This window comes from Hyla sarda, chromosome 1 (genome assembly GCF_029499605.1).
Source record: "Hyla sarda isolate aHylSar1 chromosome 1, aHylSar1.hap1, whole genome shotgun sequence".
In the NCBI taxonomy this organism is placed as follows: Eukaryota; Metazoa; Chordata; class Amphibia; order Anura; family Hylidae; genus Hyla; species Hyla sarda.
In genome coordinates this window covers 287,565,962-287,586,521 of record NC_079189.1, presented here as the reverse complement: position 1 = coordinate 287,586,521, position 20,560 = coordinate 287,565,962, and the positions used below count along the sequence as shown (strand labels likewise).

General features: G+C 41.4%; 1 protein-coding gene and 1 long non-coding RNA gene across 2 annotated transcripts in view; one reads left to right on the top strand and one right to left on the bottom strand.

Annotated features, from left to right (window-relative positions):
* Window positions 1-20,560, top strand: part of LOC130369483 (uncharacterized) — a 219,520-nt gene that overhangs the window by 49,240 nt on the left and 149,720 nt on the right. The gene's annotated exons all lie outside the window — the stretch shown is intronic.
* Window positions 1,933-20,560, bottom strand: part of TMEM59L (transmembrane protein 59 like) — a 174,089-nt gene continuing 155,461 nt past the window's right edge. The window contains exons 6-8 of the mRNA XM_056574802.1: window positions 15,314-15,425; window positions 8,904-9,021; window positions 1,933-5,971 (exon numbers count right to left, since the gene is read on the bottom strand). Of these exons, the coding sequence (XP_056430777.1) occupies window positions 5,810-5,971; window positions 8,904-9,021; window positions 15,314-15,425 (392 nt within the window). The 3' untranslated portion in view covers window positions 1,933-5,809. The remainder of the gene's footprint in view (window positions 5,972-8,903; window positions 9,022-15,313; window positions 15,426-20,560) is intronic.

The following is a 20,560-nucleotide window of genomic DNA, read 5'->3' as shown; positions in this document are numbered from 1 at the left end:
TGTAAACCCCTAGAATTGTGAACAAGAGCAAGGTTCAAGTACACAACTTCACTGAATATAAGGTATATATTTCATATAAACTTTCTCTAATGTCCTAAAACATAAAAAAAAAAAATATCCGGTATTAATAGGTCACATAGGGTAGCATTATAAGGATATCTATCACAAGTATAGTAGACTATACCTTGCTCACAGTAATCTTCACATGCTGATATCTGATTTTTATGAGAGTACAGGCTTGTTTGGGCCAAAAGCGAAATCATGTACTGTACCCATTATATATTATAATAATATATTAATAACTTTTCTATCCATCTTCCCACTCACACAATCACATCCTGTTTTTGGCTCAAAACAGACTAACCACACAACACAAATATGGCCATGTAGATGCAACATTAAAGTCAGTTTAGACAACACCTCAAATCAAGATCACCTCATTCTCAATTACTTTGCTGGAACACTTATGCCATAATAATGAAACATAAAAATACGTATTAATCAAGATGAAATAACATTTACTATTACCATAACAAAGGTAATATGCCCACTGACATTTATGTAGTTAGTATCAAAGTTACCAGTGCATCGGTTTCTTAGATTTTTCTTAAATCAATTTATTGATACATACAGTATGTCAGAGCACTCACATTTTATTAAGTCTCTCTCTACCAGCAGTATTTATATTAGAAACTGGTTTCATGAACCAAGTGAGTATTTTATAAAATTATGATTTTGTTGAACTTTATGGACTTTTTTCAACCCTATGAATTATGTAACCATGTCATTAAAACAATTGTATTGGTGAATTTTGTGATTTGTGAAAAAGAGTTTTGTGATTATCAACATTTTACCAGTATAAATAGAGCTGATCTTCAACTTAAGAAAACTGCTTCTAAAAGATGTTTTTCTGAAGTGGATAGGAGTTGCTAACAAACAAACCATACTCACCTGTCCTGATCCCCTGCAGCCACTGTTCTCATGTCCCAGTCCCCACTGCTCACCTTTGATGTGCTGACCGCAAAGTAAATGAGGCTCAAACAAGACACCTAAAAAGGTAAGAGGTAGGATATAACACTTGTCACTGCAACATAATCCTGTGATAAGGGCAGGATAAAAGCCTAATCACAGAGCCCCCCCCCCCTAATCCCAGAGGGGGGGCTGTGTAATTAGATTTTTAATACAGTCTTGTGTCTGCTAGTAGCTCCATTCACAATGCAGGTGCATATAGAGCATAATCCATTCATGCAGTATGCTAGATAGCAACGTGTAGTAAATGATTTGTCCATGGGGAAGACATAGGCTGGGTTTTTAACCATTTTTGCTTTTTTTTTTTATAAGTTAATAAAATAAAGATTATGTTTAGATACATTCTGAGTAAGTGGATAAAAGGATAATTTTATCCTTCCCTTGTGACAGTATTGACCCCACAGTAAATGCCCGCTCAACATTTTACTTCTTGAGTTGGGTTACAACTTCTTCGAGTAATTGACTGAATGGGCATTTACTGTGGGATCGCACATGAAAGGAAGCAGCAGAGAGCAGCAGGCATCAGGAGCCATCAGATTGGCAGCTGCCTAGGATCAGGGCAGGTGAGTATGGTTTTGTTCATTATTTTTAAAGCAATCCCACTTAAAAATTATATTGCCGGAAGAAACCTTTACAGGAGTCAGGACTGTATGGAAATGTTATTTGTCTCCTTCTAGCACAGCCAAATGAATTGAGGTGGTAGTTTACTGGTGTTAATGTTAGCTTGGTGTCTGTTTGTTGCCCATATGTAAATAGACTTTCATAGTGAACAGTTAATTGTCCTACATGTACTTAAAATGCTTTCTGTGAAGTGATAAGCTACGAAGAGGCTTTTATTAGTAACTTCCAATTGCAAATCAGAATTGAAACAAGCAAGCATTAAAATGACACAGATGGTCCAGACTGAGTCATCCTTGGAATTTTAATTGACACATTTTAACAATGTAAACAGCAGCAATAAACTTGGAACATAAACATCTAACACCAAGATGGCTTTTCAAAAATGAGGAAGATACTTTTTTTTGGGAATACACCTTCCCTATGCACACTTTAAAATCAATATCATATGTAGAAGAAATAGAATATGAAGAGATAATCATTTGGGAAAGATAATATATTCACATAAATAATATCTAGGTAACATCAAAGAGCTAACTGTCCAGACTATAGTGCTTTCCTGGTTATATATGTACATGAAAGATGTATGCTGATCAGAAAATTTCTGCTTTTTAAATTATGCTTTTTATGCCCTGACATTGCCAAAGGATAAGTGGATTACCATCTTGTTCTTCTATGAAGCCCCATTTAATAGGAAAACAATAAAAGCCTATATTGTTTGGTTGAACGAAACAGAGGAAGAAGAAAAAAAAAGATGATGAATATTATTACAATAATCATTAACTTTCCGCTGAAGACATTCCTTTGGCCATTTCTTATGATTTTGAGAGTGCTTACTGATGACAGATGCAGTCTTCCTTCAAAGATACATGTTAGAGAAAAGTTGTCTGAACCTACCAATTTAGGTGAAGCCAGACTACTATAATATGTGTGAGGGGTTTGCTTGCTATTAACATTTGACCCTTTTGTTCACCATGGAGAGAATCCACCACTGGGGGTGTCTGACTGTGACTTAAGGCCCTATTGCATGGCAAATTATTGGTCAAACTGGTCAACATTGTCCTGTCTAATAGGCCTATCAATCAGCCAACAAAGTGCTGTTATAAGCAGGTTTAAAAACCATTGTTCATCGGCCACTCATGACTCATGTAGTAAGGCATGTGCAGAAGACAATGATAGAAGTAAAGGGCTACACAAACAATCTAGCACGTAATTTAATCAAGCCATATAGTAGGCTTCCTCAACAAGCATCAATCTACAAGTCTGCCTGTTTAATACTACCTTACTTTCCTCTCTTTATAAATACATATGCACACTAAGCAATAATTAGAAGTGTTGGTACGTGGACATTTCCACCACAAAGCCTAACGTTGATTTTAGACCTATTGATCTTTAAAGTGGTACTCCTCTGTAAAACATTATTTTTAAAATCAACTGGTGTCAGAAAGTTAAACAGATTTGTAAATGACTTCTATTTAAAAATATTAATCCTTCCAGTACTTATCAGCTGCTATATGTTGCACAGGAAGTTCTTTCCTTTTTGAATTTCCTGTCTGTCTGATCACAGTGCTCTCTGCTGACACCTCTGTCCATTTTAGGAACTGTCCAGAGCAGGATAGGTTTGCTATGGGGATTTGCTCCTACTCTGGACAGTTCCTAAAATGGACAGAGGTGTCAGCACTGTGATCAGACTGAAAGGAAATTCAAAAAGAAAAGAACTTTCTGTGCAACATACAGAAGCTGAACTACAGGAAGGATTAAGATTTTTAAATAGAAGTAATTTACAAATCTGTTTAACTTTCTGGCACCAGTTCATTTAAAAAGTTTTTTTTTCCCAGAGGAGTACCCCTTTAAAGATGACACAATACATTGCCCATATCTCCTCAAAACTGTTTCCAATTACTTTGCAAGTGTAAACTAATACCCAGGAAACATGTGACGAGACCATAAAAAATATTCAAATGCCATTCATATGTCTTCCATTGCTGCAGAGCTAGAGGGATAACTAAGATTTTTTATCAACAATTTTCTCATTTATAGTATTAGAAAAGTCTAATAAAAATGCATAATGAAAGTCGCTTTTAAGGAATCAATAAAACTACAGATTAAATCTTTTTGCAAAAAGTGCCCACAGGCATCTTCAGACAAACATTACTGTGATACTTTGTCTGCATTATCTTATAATTTTTTATAATTTTATAATTTTGCAATATATTACCAGTAAATACAATGAAATTGTGTTAATAATTAGACCAACAGGTTGAAAAAGCTATTTGCTTTCTGTCAAACTGAGAACCTGTACATTAAGCATTTCATTATATATTCAGCTATCTTGCAGTATGAAGACTAAACTAAATGATATGCTTACTAGACCCATTATTAAACATAATTTCACACTTGGGCAATGCGGCTTTCGAGTGAATGATCAAGTGAAAAAACAGTGTTAATCTTATATACATACTGCCATATTGCAAATATTTTGGCATGCATGTTGCTACAGTGAGCTGTCAGATGGCCATTCCATCTATTTTCCTACTACATTTATCAGGCAAGATGGGAAATAAAATCAAATGTTTCCAGGATTCCTGTATAATATCCTCTTCTAACTACATCAATTTGAAGTTTTCTTTGATCCACAACCTGTTAAACATGGCAGGATCCTACATTTAGTTATTAGGCTGAAGAACAACAAACGTTGTTACAGTTGGATGAAAACTTTTAGGAGTTGTCTACCTTTCAATAACCTTTTCCATGCCCTTTAAAGGCATATAAACATAGTAAAGAGCTTCTAGAAAAAGCTGCAATCACACTGGAGGACCCTGCAACCTTATACATTACAAAGACAGCCTGTGTAATACTTACTTTGAAAATTATCAGTTACCAAGCAGTGTTGAAGTAATGCATCTTACTGTCAGGAATCCCAATGGTGAAATTTCCTGCACTCAGCTGTATGCTAAAGCCAATTGAAAAAATCTTATTGCAGTCTAAAAAGTGACATGACAGTCAATGGAAAATAGACTGCTATATGCAACAATCAACTGCAATTCTAATTGCAATAAACTGCCACTGGCCTACAAAACATCTTAAAGAAGAGAGGAAACCTTAGCCTTGCTTACTAAAGGAATTTAGCAGCCTACTTATATATTTATAAAATACATTTCCTTTGTGACAGCTGCATTGCATTTTAGTTTTATCTACGTTTTCCAGAAATAAGAAAAAAAAATACAAAGAATGATTACTAGATCCATGCAGTACCTCTATTATCTTCATAGAGATACCAAGACAAAGGCCAACATACAGTTTAATGAAGGTTTCTAAATATGTAAAGATTATGATGTTTTTAAGTCAACCTGAGTGTGTCTCATAGGTGTAACTGACATCTTTATTATTATTAACAATATTGACAGACATTTATCAAGCGATTTAGTTAATTTTTTTTTTACTAAAACTGTCGCACAAATGTCACACCTGCGACTACGCGATTTTTCGTGTGACATTTTGACTGGAAAGCGAGAAAAGCAAGTTTTCCAAAACTTAACTACGTAGTAATAATTTTAAAATGGACTACGGGTAGTCTGGTATTTATTAACTGAGACAGTCGCAACTGCGCAAAAAAAAGTCACAACAAGGTTAAAAATTGACTAAATTTACTCCAGCTCAAACATGGAGCAGAAAAAGCTAAAGTAAAACCAAAGTAAAAAAGAAAAAATTGCTTACGTGAAAGAAAATTATCAACAGGCTGAAACCAGTTGATAAATAAGTCACACATAAGCAAAAAAAAAGTAAAGAAAAAAGTACTAAAAAAATAAATACATAAGCAAACATTGATAAATGTCCCTCATTATATTTTTTATGATGAACATTTTAAAGATCATACGGCACAGCTTTGTAATCTATTTGTTTTCATAACATTGTGGGCAAATTAGATTAGTGAAAACCTCTAAAGCTGAAAAAGGAATATCATTGTTACCAAAACCAACAACGCAACCTTTAACTCTCTTGTGGTAGGTTCTATATCTGTAGATCAGTCATCCTAGATGCGTTGCAACAAAAGGAAGCAAGAGAGTACAGTTCATGAAACCAGCATAACGAAACAATTATCCCCTTTAATGCATTGTGGTATCGAATCACCTCAAGCACTAAAGGTGTATAATAGACCGTTTTATATTATGGTTTTATCAAGGTCCACTTTCACTGGTAGTGGTCCAGCTTCCTCACTTTCTTCAGTAGGGCAGATGGTAACAGCCACAACAGGAGGCAGTGGAAATGGGTCTGGCTTTTCCATGTCTTCCAGATATTCCTTGTCTCCGTTTATGCTTAGTGGCTATTAGGAAGAATGATAAAAATTGTTTACTTGATCATAAATTAGATTTCCTGAGAAAAAAATATTACAATAGTTACATTATTTAAAGTCCATAGTTTTTTTTTTACCTTTAGACTTGGCTTTCTGTTTCCTTTTTTAACCTCTTGGAGACGCAGGGCATAAGCATATGCCCTGCATCCCTGATCGTTAAGGACTCAGGGCGTACCTGTATGCCCTGGTCCGGTATAATGGGTTTAAACCGTTCTCACCTGTGGAGAACAGGTTAAACCTGGTGGGTCCCTGTTTCTACGGACAGCCAGGACCCATGGCTAATGCCGAGCATGGCCGATCTGGCCGATGCCCGACATTAACCCTTTAGATGCCGCGATCAGTTGATTGTGGCGTCTAAAACGAAAGTAAAAGAATCCTGGCAGCTCAGCAGAGCTGCACAGGCATAGAAAAGTAGATCGCCGATCGGACAAAGTAGAGGCAGGTGAGAACCCTCCCGTCGTCAGGTAAGCTGATCAGTACATCACGATTTTGCCATGATAGTCCCTATCATGGCAAAATCGTGAAGTCCTGATCAGTTTACCTGACGACGGGAGGGTCCTCACCTGCCTCTCCTTTGTCCAATCGGCGATCTACTGTTCTATGCCTGCGCAGCAGGCTAGAGCAGCAGATCACCGGTTACACTGATCAGTGCTTTGCAATGGCATAGCACTGATCAGTGTATGCAATCAGAAGATTGCATGCTTTAGCCCCCTATGGGGCTATAAAAATAAATAAAAGTGTAAAAAAAAATTACCCCTTCCCTGTAATACAGAATAAAAATAATCATATGTGGTACCGCCGCGTACGTAAATGTCCGAACTATTAAAATATTAGGTTAGCTAAACCAAACGGACGATGTCATACACGTAAAAAAATACCAAAGTCCAAAATTGTGTATTTTTGGTCACTTCATATACCATAAAAATATTAACAAAAAGTGATCAAAAAGTCCCATGAAAACAAAAATGGTACCAATAAAAACTATAGAAGACGGTGCAAAAAATTAGCCCTCATACCTCCCCGTACACTGAAAAATTAAAAAGTTATAAGGGTCATAAAATGCCAATTTTAAACTAACTAATTTTGGTGCATTTAGTTTATAATTAAGTATTAAAATAAAACCTTTATAAATTGGGTATCCTTGTAACCGTATGGATCTACAGAATAAAGATAAGGTGTCCTTTTTACCAAATATTGCACTGCGTAGAAACCGGAGCCCCCAAAAGTTACAAAATGGTATTTTATGTTTTATTTTTTTTATTTCATCCCACAAAAAAATGTATATATGGTTTCGCCGACGGTTGTATTATAAAATAAGTGATGTAATTGCAAAGTACAATTGGTGACGCAAAAAACAAGCCCTTAGGAAAAAGCGAAAATGCGAAAGTCCTTAAGGTGAAAATGTGAGTCCCTAAGGGGTTGAAAGCATGCTGTGTAGGCAACAGTGCTGTGTCACTGAACACTGCCATCACTTGCAAGGTTTTTTTTAGCGGTTTAGCTACCCTTACATTTTAATAGTTCGGACATTTAAAGGGGTACTCCGGCGCTAACACATCTTATCCCCTATCCAAAGGATAGAAGATAAGATGCCTGATCGCGGGGGTCCCTCTGCTGGGGACCCCCGTGATCTTCCACGCTGCACCCTGTTAGAATCAGCCCCCGGAGCGTGCTCGCTCCGGGTCTGATTACTGGCGATCACGGGGACGGTGCATAGTGATGTCACGGCTCCGCCCCCATGAGACGTCACACTCCACCCCCTCAATGCATGCCTATGGAGGGGGCGTGAATAGGGGATAAGATGTCTTAGCGCCGGAGTACCCCTTTAAGCACGCAGCTGTACCACACAAAATTTTTATTTTATTATTTTAATACAAAAATTGAAAAAGTGGGGATTCAAACTTTTATTAGGAAAGGGTTAATGCACTTTCATAAACTTTGTTTAACAATTTTTTTTTTTTTCAGCCCCCATAGGGTGCTATGACTTGCAATCTTTTGATTACATACACTGTTCAAGGCTGGGAGCAGCAGGAGACAGATCGGACAGCGAGGAGGCAGGTAAGGGCCCTCCTGCCATCCTCTCAGCTGATCGGGACATTGTGGTTTCACTGCGATGGTCCCGATCAGCTCCACTGAGCTACCGGGACTTTCGTTTTAGATGCCGCAATCGTCTAAAGGGTTAATGCTGGGCATTGGTCCGTTCAGCGGTGCCCAGGATTAATCCTGGGTCCTGGCTGCTGATAGCAGTATGCTCAGCTCCTGAGCGTGCTTCAAACCCTGTTCACGGGCGTGCATATATGCCTTTGGTCCTTAAGTACCGGGACGCAAGGGTTCGTCTTCAACAGGTTAAAATCAAAGCCAAAAGTGGATACAAGTGGATACAACAGGAAGTATAATTTTTTTTAAATATTTCTTATTTCCTTTTATTTCCCTCTAACTTTTGGCAGTAACTCCTCCCCCCCCCCCCCAAAAAAAAAAAAAAAAAAAACAGCTGCCGTGCAATGGCAGCCTAAAGTCTCATTTATCATTTGCATATTGTGCGCATGTTCAACTTTTACTCTTTTAGATTTATCTGAAATGGTATTACTGAAGCAGTTGTGATAAAGAGTGTTGTACACTACTTGAGCCTTTATATAACAGTCAGCAGTAATACATTGCGTTGCTTGCAACTACATATACAGTTTACTTTAGCAGTGGAGAATGGAGTTGACAATGTTTTGTGCTTGGATCTTGGTGCCTGTGTGAAATGAGAGCTACTCCTTAAAGATTTACATAATTTTATACATGAAAAACATGGTTTCTGGTTTCAATAATAGCCTCACTGTTATTCATGAATTTAGTTTAGTATTCAGTTGGATTCAATTAGTACTAGGTCTAGGTAATGGTAAAGAGTACTGTACATTACCTGAGCCTTTATATGTTGATCAGGAGCAGTCACCAAGCTGGCACAGCTAAGCCAAAGCATCACCATGATGGACAGGAACAAGCATGCAGCCAGAATCCAACGTGGTAATCCTGAGCGCCTGCAAAAAAAATGTTTTTCCCTAAATTAATAACTCTACCTTTATAGTCTGTGTTGTCTTTATTGGCTTCTCCATGATCGGCTTGGCCATACTAACATGTCTCTCCCTATACACAAATAGGGAGAGACCTATCAATCAAGCAGAGCCAGACAGGACATGGAATGTTGTACAAAATAGCCATTGTCACGATGCCGGCTGGCAGGAGGTGGATCCTCTGTGCCAGAGAGGGATAGCGAGGACCGTGCTAGTGGACCGGTTCTAAGACACTACAGGTTTTCACCAGAGCCCGCCGCAAAGCGGGATGGTCTTGCTGCGGCGGTAGTGACCAGGTCGTATCCACTAGCAACGGCTCACCTCTCTGGCTGCTGAAGATAGGCGAGGTACAAGGGAGTAGGCAGAAGCAAAGTCGGACGTAGCAGAAGGTCGGGGGCAGGCGGCAAGGTTCGTAGTCAGGGGAGATAGCAAAGTTCTGGTACACAGGGTATAAACACACAAAAACGCTTTCACTAGGCTCTAGGGCAACAAGATCCGGCAAGGAAGTGCAAGGGAGGAGACTAGATATAGCCAGGAAACAGATGGGAACCAATTAAGCTAATTGGGCCAGGCACCAATCATTGGTGCACTGGCCCTTTAAGTCTCAGGGAGCTGGCGCGCGCGCGCCCTAGAGAGCGGAGCCGCGCGCGCCAGCACATGACCGCAGGAGACGGGAATGGGTAAGTGACCTGGGATGCGATTCGCGAGCGGGCGCGTCCCGCTGTGCGAATCGCATCCCCAACGGCCATGACAGGGCAGCGCTCCCGGTCAGCGCTGACCGGGGAGCTGCAGGGAGAAAGGCGCCGTGAGCGCTCCGGGGAGGAGCGGGGACCCGGAGCGCTAGGCGTAACAGTACCCCCCCCCTTAGGTCTCCCCTTCTCTTTATCGGGTAACTGCCTCCCCTGGGATGAGGACACCGGGAAAGGAAGGAGGGATTCCTCAACGGCAGGCAGAACCGCAGGAGTAGGAATGGGGAGAGAGGGCAGAGGGCGAGACCTGGCACGGGGCAGTGTGACACCAGGACGAGGGCCATGAGGGGACACAGAAGCTTGCCTGGGAGGGGGGGAGGGGCATTTCCTGTGGCAGGCAGAGTCCTTAATGACCTTAGGGGGACCGGATACAGGAGGAACCACAGAGTTACGGCAAGGGTTACTGGGAACCGGTTTTAGACAGTTCTTGGCACAAGAGGACCCCCAACTCTTGATCTCCCCAGTGGACCAATCCAGGGTTGGGGAATGAAGTTGAAGCCAGGGAAGTCCAAGGAGAATTTCCGAGGTGCAATTGGGGAGGACCAAAAGTTCAATCCTCTCGTGATGAGATCCGATGCTCATAAGAAGGGGCTCCGTGCGGAAACGTATGGTACAGTCCAACCTGGCTCCGTTGACCGCGGAGATGCGGAGTGGCTTGACAAGACGGGTCACCGGAATATGGAATTTATTCACAAAGGACTCCCGAATAAAATTCCCAGAAGCTCCAGAGTCCAGACAGGCCACGGCTGAGAGGGGAGAGCTGGCTGAAGTGGAAATCCGAACAGGTACCGTGAGACGTGGAGAAGCCGACTTGGCATCAAGAGACGCCACACCCACGAGAGCTGAGTGCGAGCGTGCGTTTCCCAGACGTGGAGGACGGATTGGGCAATCCACCAGAAAATGTTCAGTACTGGCACAGTACAAACAAAGATTCTCTTCCTTACGGCGATTCCTCTCTTCCAGGGTCAGGCGAGACCGATCCACTTGCATGGCCTCCTCGGCGGGAGGCCTAGGCGCAGATTGCAGTGGAGACTGTGGGAGAGGTGGCCAGAGATCTAAGTCTTTTTCCTGGCGGAGCTCTTGATGCCTCTCAGAAAAACGCATGTCAATGCGAGTGGCTAGATGAATGAGTTCATGCAGGCTAGCAGGAGTCTCTCGTGCGGCCAGAACATCTTTAATGTTGCTGGATAGGCCTTTTTTAAAGGTCGCGCAGAGAGCCTCATTATTCCAGGAAAGTTCAGAAGCAAGAGTACGGAATTGTATGGCGTACTCGCCAACGGAGGAATTACCCTGGACCAGGTTCAGCAGGGCAGTCTCAGCAGAAGAGGCTCGGGCAGGTTCCTCAAAGACACTTCGAATTTCCGAGAAGAAGGAGTGTACAGAGGCAGTGACGGGGTCATCACGGTCCCAGAGCGGTGTGGCCCATGACAGGGCTTTTCCAGACAGAAGGCTGACTACGAAAGCCACCTTAGACCTTTCAGTAGGAAACTGATCCGACATCATCTCCAAGTGCAGGGAACATTGGGAAAGAAAGCCACGGCAAAACTTAGAGTCCCCATTAAATTTGTCCGGCAAAGACAGGCGGAGGCTAGGAGTGGCCACTCGCTGCGGAAGAGGTGCAGGAGCTGGCGGAGGAGATGGTTGCTGCTGCTGTAGCTGAGACTGAATCTGCTGTAGCTGCGACTGGAGTTGCTGAGTCATGGTGGTCAAGTACGACAGCTGGTGATCTTGTTGGGCAATCTGTCGGGCTTGCTGGGCGACCAGTGTGGGGAGGTCGGCGACAACAGGCAGAGGAACTTCAGCGGGATCCATGGCCGGATCTACTGTCACGATGCCGGCTGGCAGGAGGTGGATCCTCTGTGCCAGAGAGGGATAGCGAGGACCGTGCTAGTGGACCGGTTCTAAGACACTACAGGTTTTCACCAGAGCCCGCCGCAAAGCGGGATGGTCTTGCTGCGGCGGTAGTGACCAGGTCGTATCCACTAGCAACGGCTCACCTCTCTGGCTGCTGAAGATAGGCGAGGTACAAGGGAGTAGGCAGAAGCAAAGTCGGACGTAGCAGAAGGTCGGGGGCAGGCGGCAAGGTTCGTAGTCAGGGGAGATAGCAAAGTTCTGGTACACAGGGTATAAACACACAAAAACGCTTTCACTAGGCTCTAGGGCAACAAGATCCGGCAAGGAAGTGCAAGGGAGGAGACTAGATATAGCCAGGAAACAGATGGGAACCAATTAAGCTAATTGGGCCAGGCACCAATCATTGGTGCACTGGCCCTTTAAGTCTCAGGGAGCTGGCGCGCGCGCGCCCTAGAGAGCGGAGCCGCGCGCGCCAGCACATGACCGCAGGAGACGGGAATGGGTAAGTGACCTGGGATGCGATTCGCGAGCGGGCGCGTCCCGCTGTGCGAATCGCATCCCCAACGGCCATGACAGGGCAGCGCTCCCGGTCAGCGCTGACCGGGGAGCTGCAGGGAGAAAGGCGCCGTGAGCGCTCCGGGGAGGAGCGGGGACCCGGAGCGCTAGGCGTAACAGCCATACTGCAGTATTACCTAATCTTCACTGCTCCCATTTGTAACACAAGGTCCTGAATGTCTCAATCTTCTGTGCATTTATGCAAGTAATGTTGTTTGTTTTTTTAACGAAAACTTCTAGACATATAAGTCTATATATTTGTTGGGGCCACCATTTTGCATCATTGAGAGACATTAGCGCTAATCCCAGACATTGCATTAGGATTCCAGCTATTTTTTTCCCCATGGTTTACACATATTTAAATTCATTTTGGGCATATAACCATTATGGGGGATATTTATCATTGTTTGCCGGAAGTAATTATTTTGCTTTAGTTTTGCTTATATGGTACATATTTATCATACTAAATACAGGGGGTTGATAAATTTGGAGCACAAAATCAAAACACAAAAGTCACAGCTTAGACTTTTTTAAATTTGCTCAAGTACGGGAGTTTTGTACTCCAGGTCAGAGCTGGAATAAACTTGCGACTTTTTTAAGGAGTTAAGGGGTTTGCGACTTTTTTTTTGCCTACTTTTTTGCCAACATTCGCACATCAAAAATTTGTGACCACTGTAAAGTGAAAACTGAAGTTTGCTTATGTAAGGCTGTTTGCAACTTTTTGCTTACCCACAAAAGTTGCACAGAAAAATGCTTAGTCACACATGCGACTATTTGGAAGAGTGGCGCAATTGCCCATAGCAACCAATCAGATCGCTTCTTTCATTTTTAAAGAGACAAATGGGAAAAATGAAAGAAGCAATCTGATTGGTTGCTATGGGCAACTGCACCACTCTTCCTCTGCACAGGTTTTGATAAATTTACCCCTTTGTGCGCACAGAATTAGCAAAAATAAAGGCTCTAAATACCTTGATAAATGTCCCCCTATCTTTTTACCAGCACACCGCTTTTATGTCCTGCTTTAATTGCGGATACAGTGCAAAGGTTTAGATTCCTACCATCCAAGTTTCTTTGGTTTTCATCTCTCATATTTTATTCTGGTTTTATTATGCTAGCAAATCAAATAAATTTTGCCTCTGTGCTAATTATGGGAGTGTTTCGTAGACTAGCTATGCAATTTCAGCCTATAAAACTTACGGCAGTCCCATACGCCGCTCATTTTAGTGATGGAGAAAGGAATTGACAGGGTTTCGTGCTTGGATCCTGCCACCTGGGTGATATGAGAGTTACCCTCCAAATGTGAACATAGATATATATATGAAAATCATGGTTACTTAATACCAAAATAGCATTGCTCTTTTCCGTGGACTAGGTCTAGTATTCAGTTGGATTGGATTAAGGATAGGTTTTAAAAAAAATTTTGCCATACAGTTGTTGCACATGTTTGTTAGTTTTCTCAAAAAAATCACTGTCCGAAAAACATGCAAATGTGCAGTATGTGCGAAACTTTATAAAAAAAATCATTCCATCATGGATACATTTATACAAAAGTAAAAGCAAAATTATACACCTTGGAGTACCCTAGCATCATTAAAACCATTGACTGCATTGACTACAGTATATAGTACTGTATATGTTTATGTACATCAGGGGTGTGGAATAAAAAAAAATTAAAAAACGCATATGAGGGCTTGTTTTTTTGTGGGGACGATTTTTTTTTATTTTTTTACACTATTTACCTTGTGGTCAAGCTAACATGTTATTTTGATACTTTTGGTCAGCCTGATTACAGCAATACCAAATCTGTATAGTTTCTGTCACATTTTACTAATTAAAAAAAAAAAAATCGGAACTATTTAGAATTAATTGCCATTTTCTGACTGTAACTTTTTTTTTTTCATATACCAGGCTGTATGAAGGCTAATTTATTTGTGCCATAATCTGTTTGTATTAGTACCCTTTTGGTATTGATCTGATTTTTTTAACGCTTTTTAGTTTTTTACTCGGATGTTGCAATTCTGTTTTTTTTTTTTTTTTTTTTTTACATTTACCTAATTTACTGTATGGGATATATAATGTTATATTTTAATAGTTTGGACAATTACACACGTGGCAATACTAAATATGTTTATTTACAGTATATTACGTTTATATGTTTTATGTTTTTTTTTATAAAGGAAAAGGGGGTGATTTGAAGTTTGTGTGTCTTCAACTTTTATTAAACTTTTTTTGACACTTAGGGGACTTTTAGGAGGAATCATTAGATTTCTCATACAGAATTGTTGAACTATTGAATGTATTGAACTCCATTGATCTGTGTGCTCTGCGCTCCATTGAAAAAGCTTGGACCAAGCTATCAATGACAGAGCAATGGACACCAGCGAAGGAGAGGTAAGCCCTCCAGCTACCTTTACAGTGGATCGCACATCCACAAAACCACCCCCCACCTGCCCGCGATCGTGCTGCGTGGGGGGGGTCTTTTGACAGTGGCTTTCTAAATGGTTAATATCAGTCCATCCCCAGCTAATGAAATCCGCTGGGGGCCACCGGATATGGAGCGGACTCAAGTCAGGAGCCCGCTCCATACACCCTGAGCGCTGCTGTAATCGTCAGGGTGTTTTTCAGGTCTGGCCCTGCTTGTCTCAAGCAGGGCTAGAGGCCTAAAAAATTCACCTGCCCGCACCTAAAGCTGCATGTCCCAGGCGTCAGGGGATAGGATTTCCACATCCCTGTGTACAGTTTCAAAGTACTAAAATGTATACCAGTGATGGATGGCTTAAACTTTTGTGAATCCAATCTAAGGCTCAAAGCCTATGTAAAAAAAAACAGCACTCTATTTGGAATAATGTATTCATGTTTTATAATTTCAGGATTCCTTTTTAACCTGTAAATCCCACATCAGACTGAAAAAGGTTGTATTTGTGTGATAAACCCAAATAATTATGGCTGTTAAATAAGTACTCCAGGTTTGCCCATATTATGCACTTTTACCATCACTAGTACTGCAGTGTCATTTGTTTCCCTCAGGAAAAGAAGTGCTTGTGTGTAGAAGAGTTTTTTTTTGTTTTTTTTATGACAAAAAAAGTTTCTTCTACACTTACTTAGACATACAGCCCAGAAAATCGTGTTCTGACTGTGGGGTTTCCATGTGGGGCAACTTATGCTTCACTTTGGACTCCTTAATTGAACTCTTCTCAGTTTTGTCACGTGCACCTATAAAGAGATAAAAAAGATAATTAGATGATAATTCCAAATCTAAAGATGAAATACTTTCCAGAAGCAGCAGCAGTAAAAAAATATATATATTTATAGAATAATAGACAAACAAGAAAGTTTTAATAAGGTCTTTAATAAAAAAATATGTACTTAAATTATGATAAGATAAATAAATAATAAACTACCTATGACAATAGTACTGTTTACATAGCGCCAACATATCCTGCAGCACTTTAAAATTCTGAGGGTACAAATAGAGACAATTCTGAATAGACATTACAATATATCACATATTATAACAAGAAAAGTGAGGGCCCTGCTCAAGAGCTTACAGTCTGTGTGTGACAAGGTTAAGACAGAGGGCAGAAAGTGTCAAGCCATGTTTTATAAATCAGTCACCCACCAATTTCTGAATGTCTAAATTACATAGAGCATAGGGGGCACTACTGAATGATAGTGGAGGGGAGTCATATTGATAGTAGTGGAAACCAATTAGGGAATTTCATAAGCCTGATGGAAAAGAGGTGTATTTAGGGCATGTTTAAAACTTTGGATGTTGGTTATACATCTGAGTTTTCCGGGTATCACATTCCAAAGAGATTGTGCAGTACAAGCCTTGGAGACATGAGTGAGAGTTTAGAATCATAGAAGATATTAAATCAATATCAGAGTGAAGAGCACGTATAGGAAAATTATTTTTTTGACTCTCTCTGCCCCAGGTTTAGAGATTTTGCTGCTCTCAATAAAAGAGAACTGGGGCGTAAATGTTTTAAGTTCCCTTGTGCCCGGGCTGCAAAAACATTTAAAAAAAACAACTATAACTCCCCTTCCTACGTTCCTCCATTGCGGAGAGATCAGCATCCCGTTCCTCCGATGCTGCTGGCTTCTTAGGCTCAAAACATCACAGTGCAGGCAGCGTATCGCTGTCCGCAGCGATGTCCTGCCTCGGCTGGTGATAGGCTGAGCATACTGTCATGTAAGGAGCCTAGGCCGCAGGGAGAAGGCGGGGCCTGGGCTCCTTACATGACAGTGCGCTCAGCCTATCACCGGCCGAGGCGGGACATAGCTGCGGCCGGCGATACTTTGCCTACACTGTGATGTTTTGAGCATTAGAAGCCAGCAGCACCGGAGGAACGGGATGCCGATATCTCCGCAATGGGAGAAGGAAGGAAGGTGAGTTAAAGTTTTTATGTTTTTGCAGCCTGGGCACAGGGGGACTTTAAAAGAGTTTTCCTTTAAGAGTTAAACTGATATGAGTATGGTTTAGATTGCATAAATTACTCCAATATCTGAATGACCGAATATTTGACAATCACTATGAATTAAATATATAACTTACATAAATTATTTTATTTTATTGTTGGGTCTGAAAAAAAATGAAGAATGCACCAAAATACCTTAGTACAGACAAAACTATTTTAAACACAAAGGCAATAGAAAGAAAGTAGATTATTTATTGTCAGTAACTGATTGCATGTTATAACAAAAACAAAAACCTAAAAACACACAAAATAGATTGAACTCCTGTCTATAATACCAAGGACCATTCTTATCAACAAAATGTCAATAGAATTGTTAAACATTTTAGATACATAAATAAGAAAGTAAAACTAAATAAGGACATATTTAAATTAGTGTATTGTACCTTTGTTCAAAAGGGTACTCCGGCGCTAAGACATCTTATCCCCTATCCAAAGGATAGGAGATAAGATTCTTGATCGCGGAAGTCCCGCCACTGGGGACCCCCCGTGATCTTTTACGCAGCACCCCATAACCATCAGCCCCCGGAGCTCCGGGTCTGATGACTGCTGATCAAGACCGGAGTATTGTGACGTCACGGCTCCTCCCCCGTGTGACATCACGCTCCGCCCCTTCAATGCAAGCTTATGGGAGGGGGCATGACAGCTGTCACACCCCTCCCATAGTCTTGCATTGAGGGGGCGGAACATCATGTTACATGGGGCAGAGCCGTGAAGTCACAATACTCCGGGCCCGTGATCGACAGTCATCAAACCCGGAGCGAACAGGCTCCGGGGGCTGATGGTAACGGGGTGCTGCGTGAAAGATCATGTGGGTCCCCAGCGTCAGGACCCCCGCAATCAGGCATCTTATCCCCTATCCTTTATATTACTGAGCTAAACTTAGCATATGTGCTAAACTGAGCTAAACTTAGCATATGTTAGGGATCTATCACTTTATGGGAGCTGATTACAGGTTGTCCCACTGCTAGGACCCACAGTTATCAGCTGCAATCTGAGGTGGAATCCAGTAGTAAGCATTCATTTTCCTTGTAGTGCTACCACAGCAGGAGCTCTGTATTATACAGTGCCCATTAAAATCAATAACCAGTCTTTCTAATACATGATTGTAACAATTTCTCCAGAAAATAGTTATTGTAACCTCTCTATGCATAATATAAGAGATTCCTAAGTGCACTGTTCCATGGAAATGAATTTTATAAAAACAAATACTTATTATTGTCCTAATTTGTTCAGTGAAGTTTTGCGCTCTATTTATTTTATTTATCCTGTTAAGGCAAAAGTGGTGCAGTCCTGAAGGGGTAAAAAAAAACAAATATTGGACTGAATTTCAAATTCTCTTTGCAATTCACTATAATTGCTTGGTATTGTTCCCTAAATCACTATAATCGCAAGCCCCCTGTTCCTCCACACTGCATAAAGAGTTTGAATGGAGCAGTGATCTGGGTTTAAACAGTTGTTCGTTGTATCTACTCCGAAATCTAATGTTTGAAATATTCTTAAATCAGTTGATATAAAATTACTTCCACAAAGCAGAGTTACTGTATATAGGAAGCTTTACAGCCTGATAACTGATTTTAAATATTTAACAAAGACCTTTTTTATTAAAAAAAACAAAACTTTTTTTCTAAGTGGATCTGTCACAACAAGAGCCCAGGTAAGTCTAGCCCATTCTCTTTATTTAGTGGAGATCAGTCAAACTGGGTACGAGGTCATTGTCATAAAGAGGACAGACGCTGGATTTACCTCAGCTCTTGCCCTGCTGGGCAATGCTTAATTGGCTTTTAAACCTCATTTGTATAATAACAATCTTGGGACCACAATGGACAAAAAAAAAAATCCTGATTACTAGCCCTTTCTAGCCATAAGGTTATCTACAACCCATGTTGTTTGGTGAACAGATTCCCTTTGCTAGGAAGAAGAAGAGTATACTGAAAAAAAATCTTTAGTCATCCAGTCTTTATAAATTGATCTGACAATTTTCTTGGTAAAGTATGTCGCAAAAAGAAAACACCAGAAAGATCATTTTGTATTGTTGTAGTTGTACACACCATATTTCTTAATCCCATCTCCGTTTATTAGGGGTTATCCACCATAAGGTGACTATAGTACGTAACTTGCAGACAGTAATGGACATGCTTAGGAAGAATCTATACTTGTCTTGGGGCTAAATGGCTATGTTGTGAGATTACCATAACACTGTGGCTAGCTTTTTGTGAACTGGTATTTCCTGTTTGAGTTTTCTTTTTTTGACTACAAATCCCACAGTTCCATTTCCCTCCCTCCCACACATCAGCCACCCCACCCATTGAAACATAAATGAGCTGCATCCATTCAAAAGACATGTGGTTTTCAATCAGGGTGCCTATAGCTGTTGTATTAGTTGCAGATTTATCTCTCTCTCACCAAGCGATCCCTCCACCCATTGAAGCAGACAGGCTCCCTGTCATCAGCTGACTAGTGAGTCAGGTCTCGGCTGCATTGCAACCTGGGAAAAATCTGAGACAACAGTCATTTTGTATGCTGTTAAAAATAAATCTTGGGGTGAAAATCACAGAACAATTGTGAGAAAACCGTCACACACAGGTACAGACACTAGATTATGAACTACACTAACTTTACAGCCCCTCTAGCACAGTCAAATAAAAAAAAGTTATATACCTTTTATTAGAGTAAATATATAAAATTACAAAAAGACAGAAAATAATTTTTTTTTTAAATAGTTCAATTTTAGCTATACCCAAAAAAGGATGGGAGGAGGCAAATAAGCACCCTCAAGTTGGCACATATGCTTTAATGAATGCATGTGTGTACATGTGTAACTGGCCCAAAATGCATATGCAAGAAAGTGCACAAATATACATTGAACCAAGGTATAAGTAGTAAAGACGCAAATAAATACTGGTATCTGTAGAAAAACCAGAACTGGTATTTTGCTATGGCCTCAGCTACACTCCATCAATAACTCCAATCAAACCAGTTATACTAACTACCGTATTTTTCGCCCTATAGGACGCACCGGCATATAAGACGCACCCAATTTATAGGTGCAAAATCTAAAAAAATAAAGATTCTGAACCCAACAGTGGTCTTCAACCTGCGGACCTCCAGATGTTGCAAACCTACAACTCCCAGCATGTCCGGACATGCTAGGAGGTGTAGTTTTGCAACATCTGGAGGTCCGCAGGTTGAAGACCTCTGGATAGGAGGTAATACTCACGTGTCCCCGCCACTCTGGACCCGTCACCGCTGCCCTGGATGTCGCTCCATCGCTGTCCCCGTGGTGTCCCCTACTTTCCGGACGTCTTCTTCCCCGGGATCCATGCTCTCCGTCGCCGTCATCATGTTGCTACGCACGCCGCTCCTATTGGATGACAGGACGATGTGCGCGATGACGTGATGACGTCAAAGGAGAGCGCCGGCCAAGCAGGGGATCCCGGCACGGAGCAGACACCGAGGAGACAGGTAAGGTCCTGTAAGCTGTTCGGGACCGCCGCGATTTCACCGCAGCGGTCCCGAACAGCCCGACTGAGCAGCCGGGTTAGTGTCCATTCCCCTTCAGACGCGGCGGTCAGCTTTGATTGCCGCGTCTGAAGGGTTAATACAGGGCATCACCGCGATCGGTGATGTCCTGTATTATCCGCGGGTCCCGGCCTTTGTTGGCCACAGGTATTCGCCGTATAAGACGCACCAACTTTTCCCTCCCAGTTTTGGGGAAGAAAAAGTGCTTCTTATATGGCAAAAAATACGGTATATCGCAAATGGGTGACAAGAGGAGGAAAAATTTGCAACAGAGGCTAAAAGCAGTGTGCAAAGGCCAGGCAGAGGGTCAGATGGCAAAAACAAACCTTATCCCATGGACATGGGCCTCTA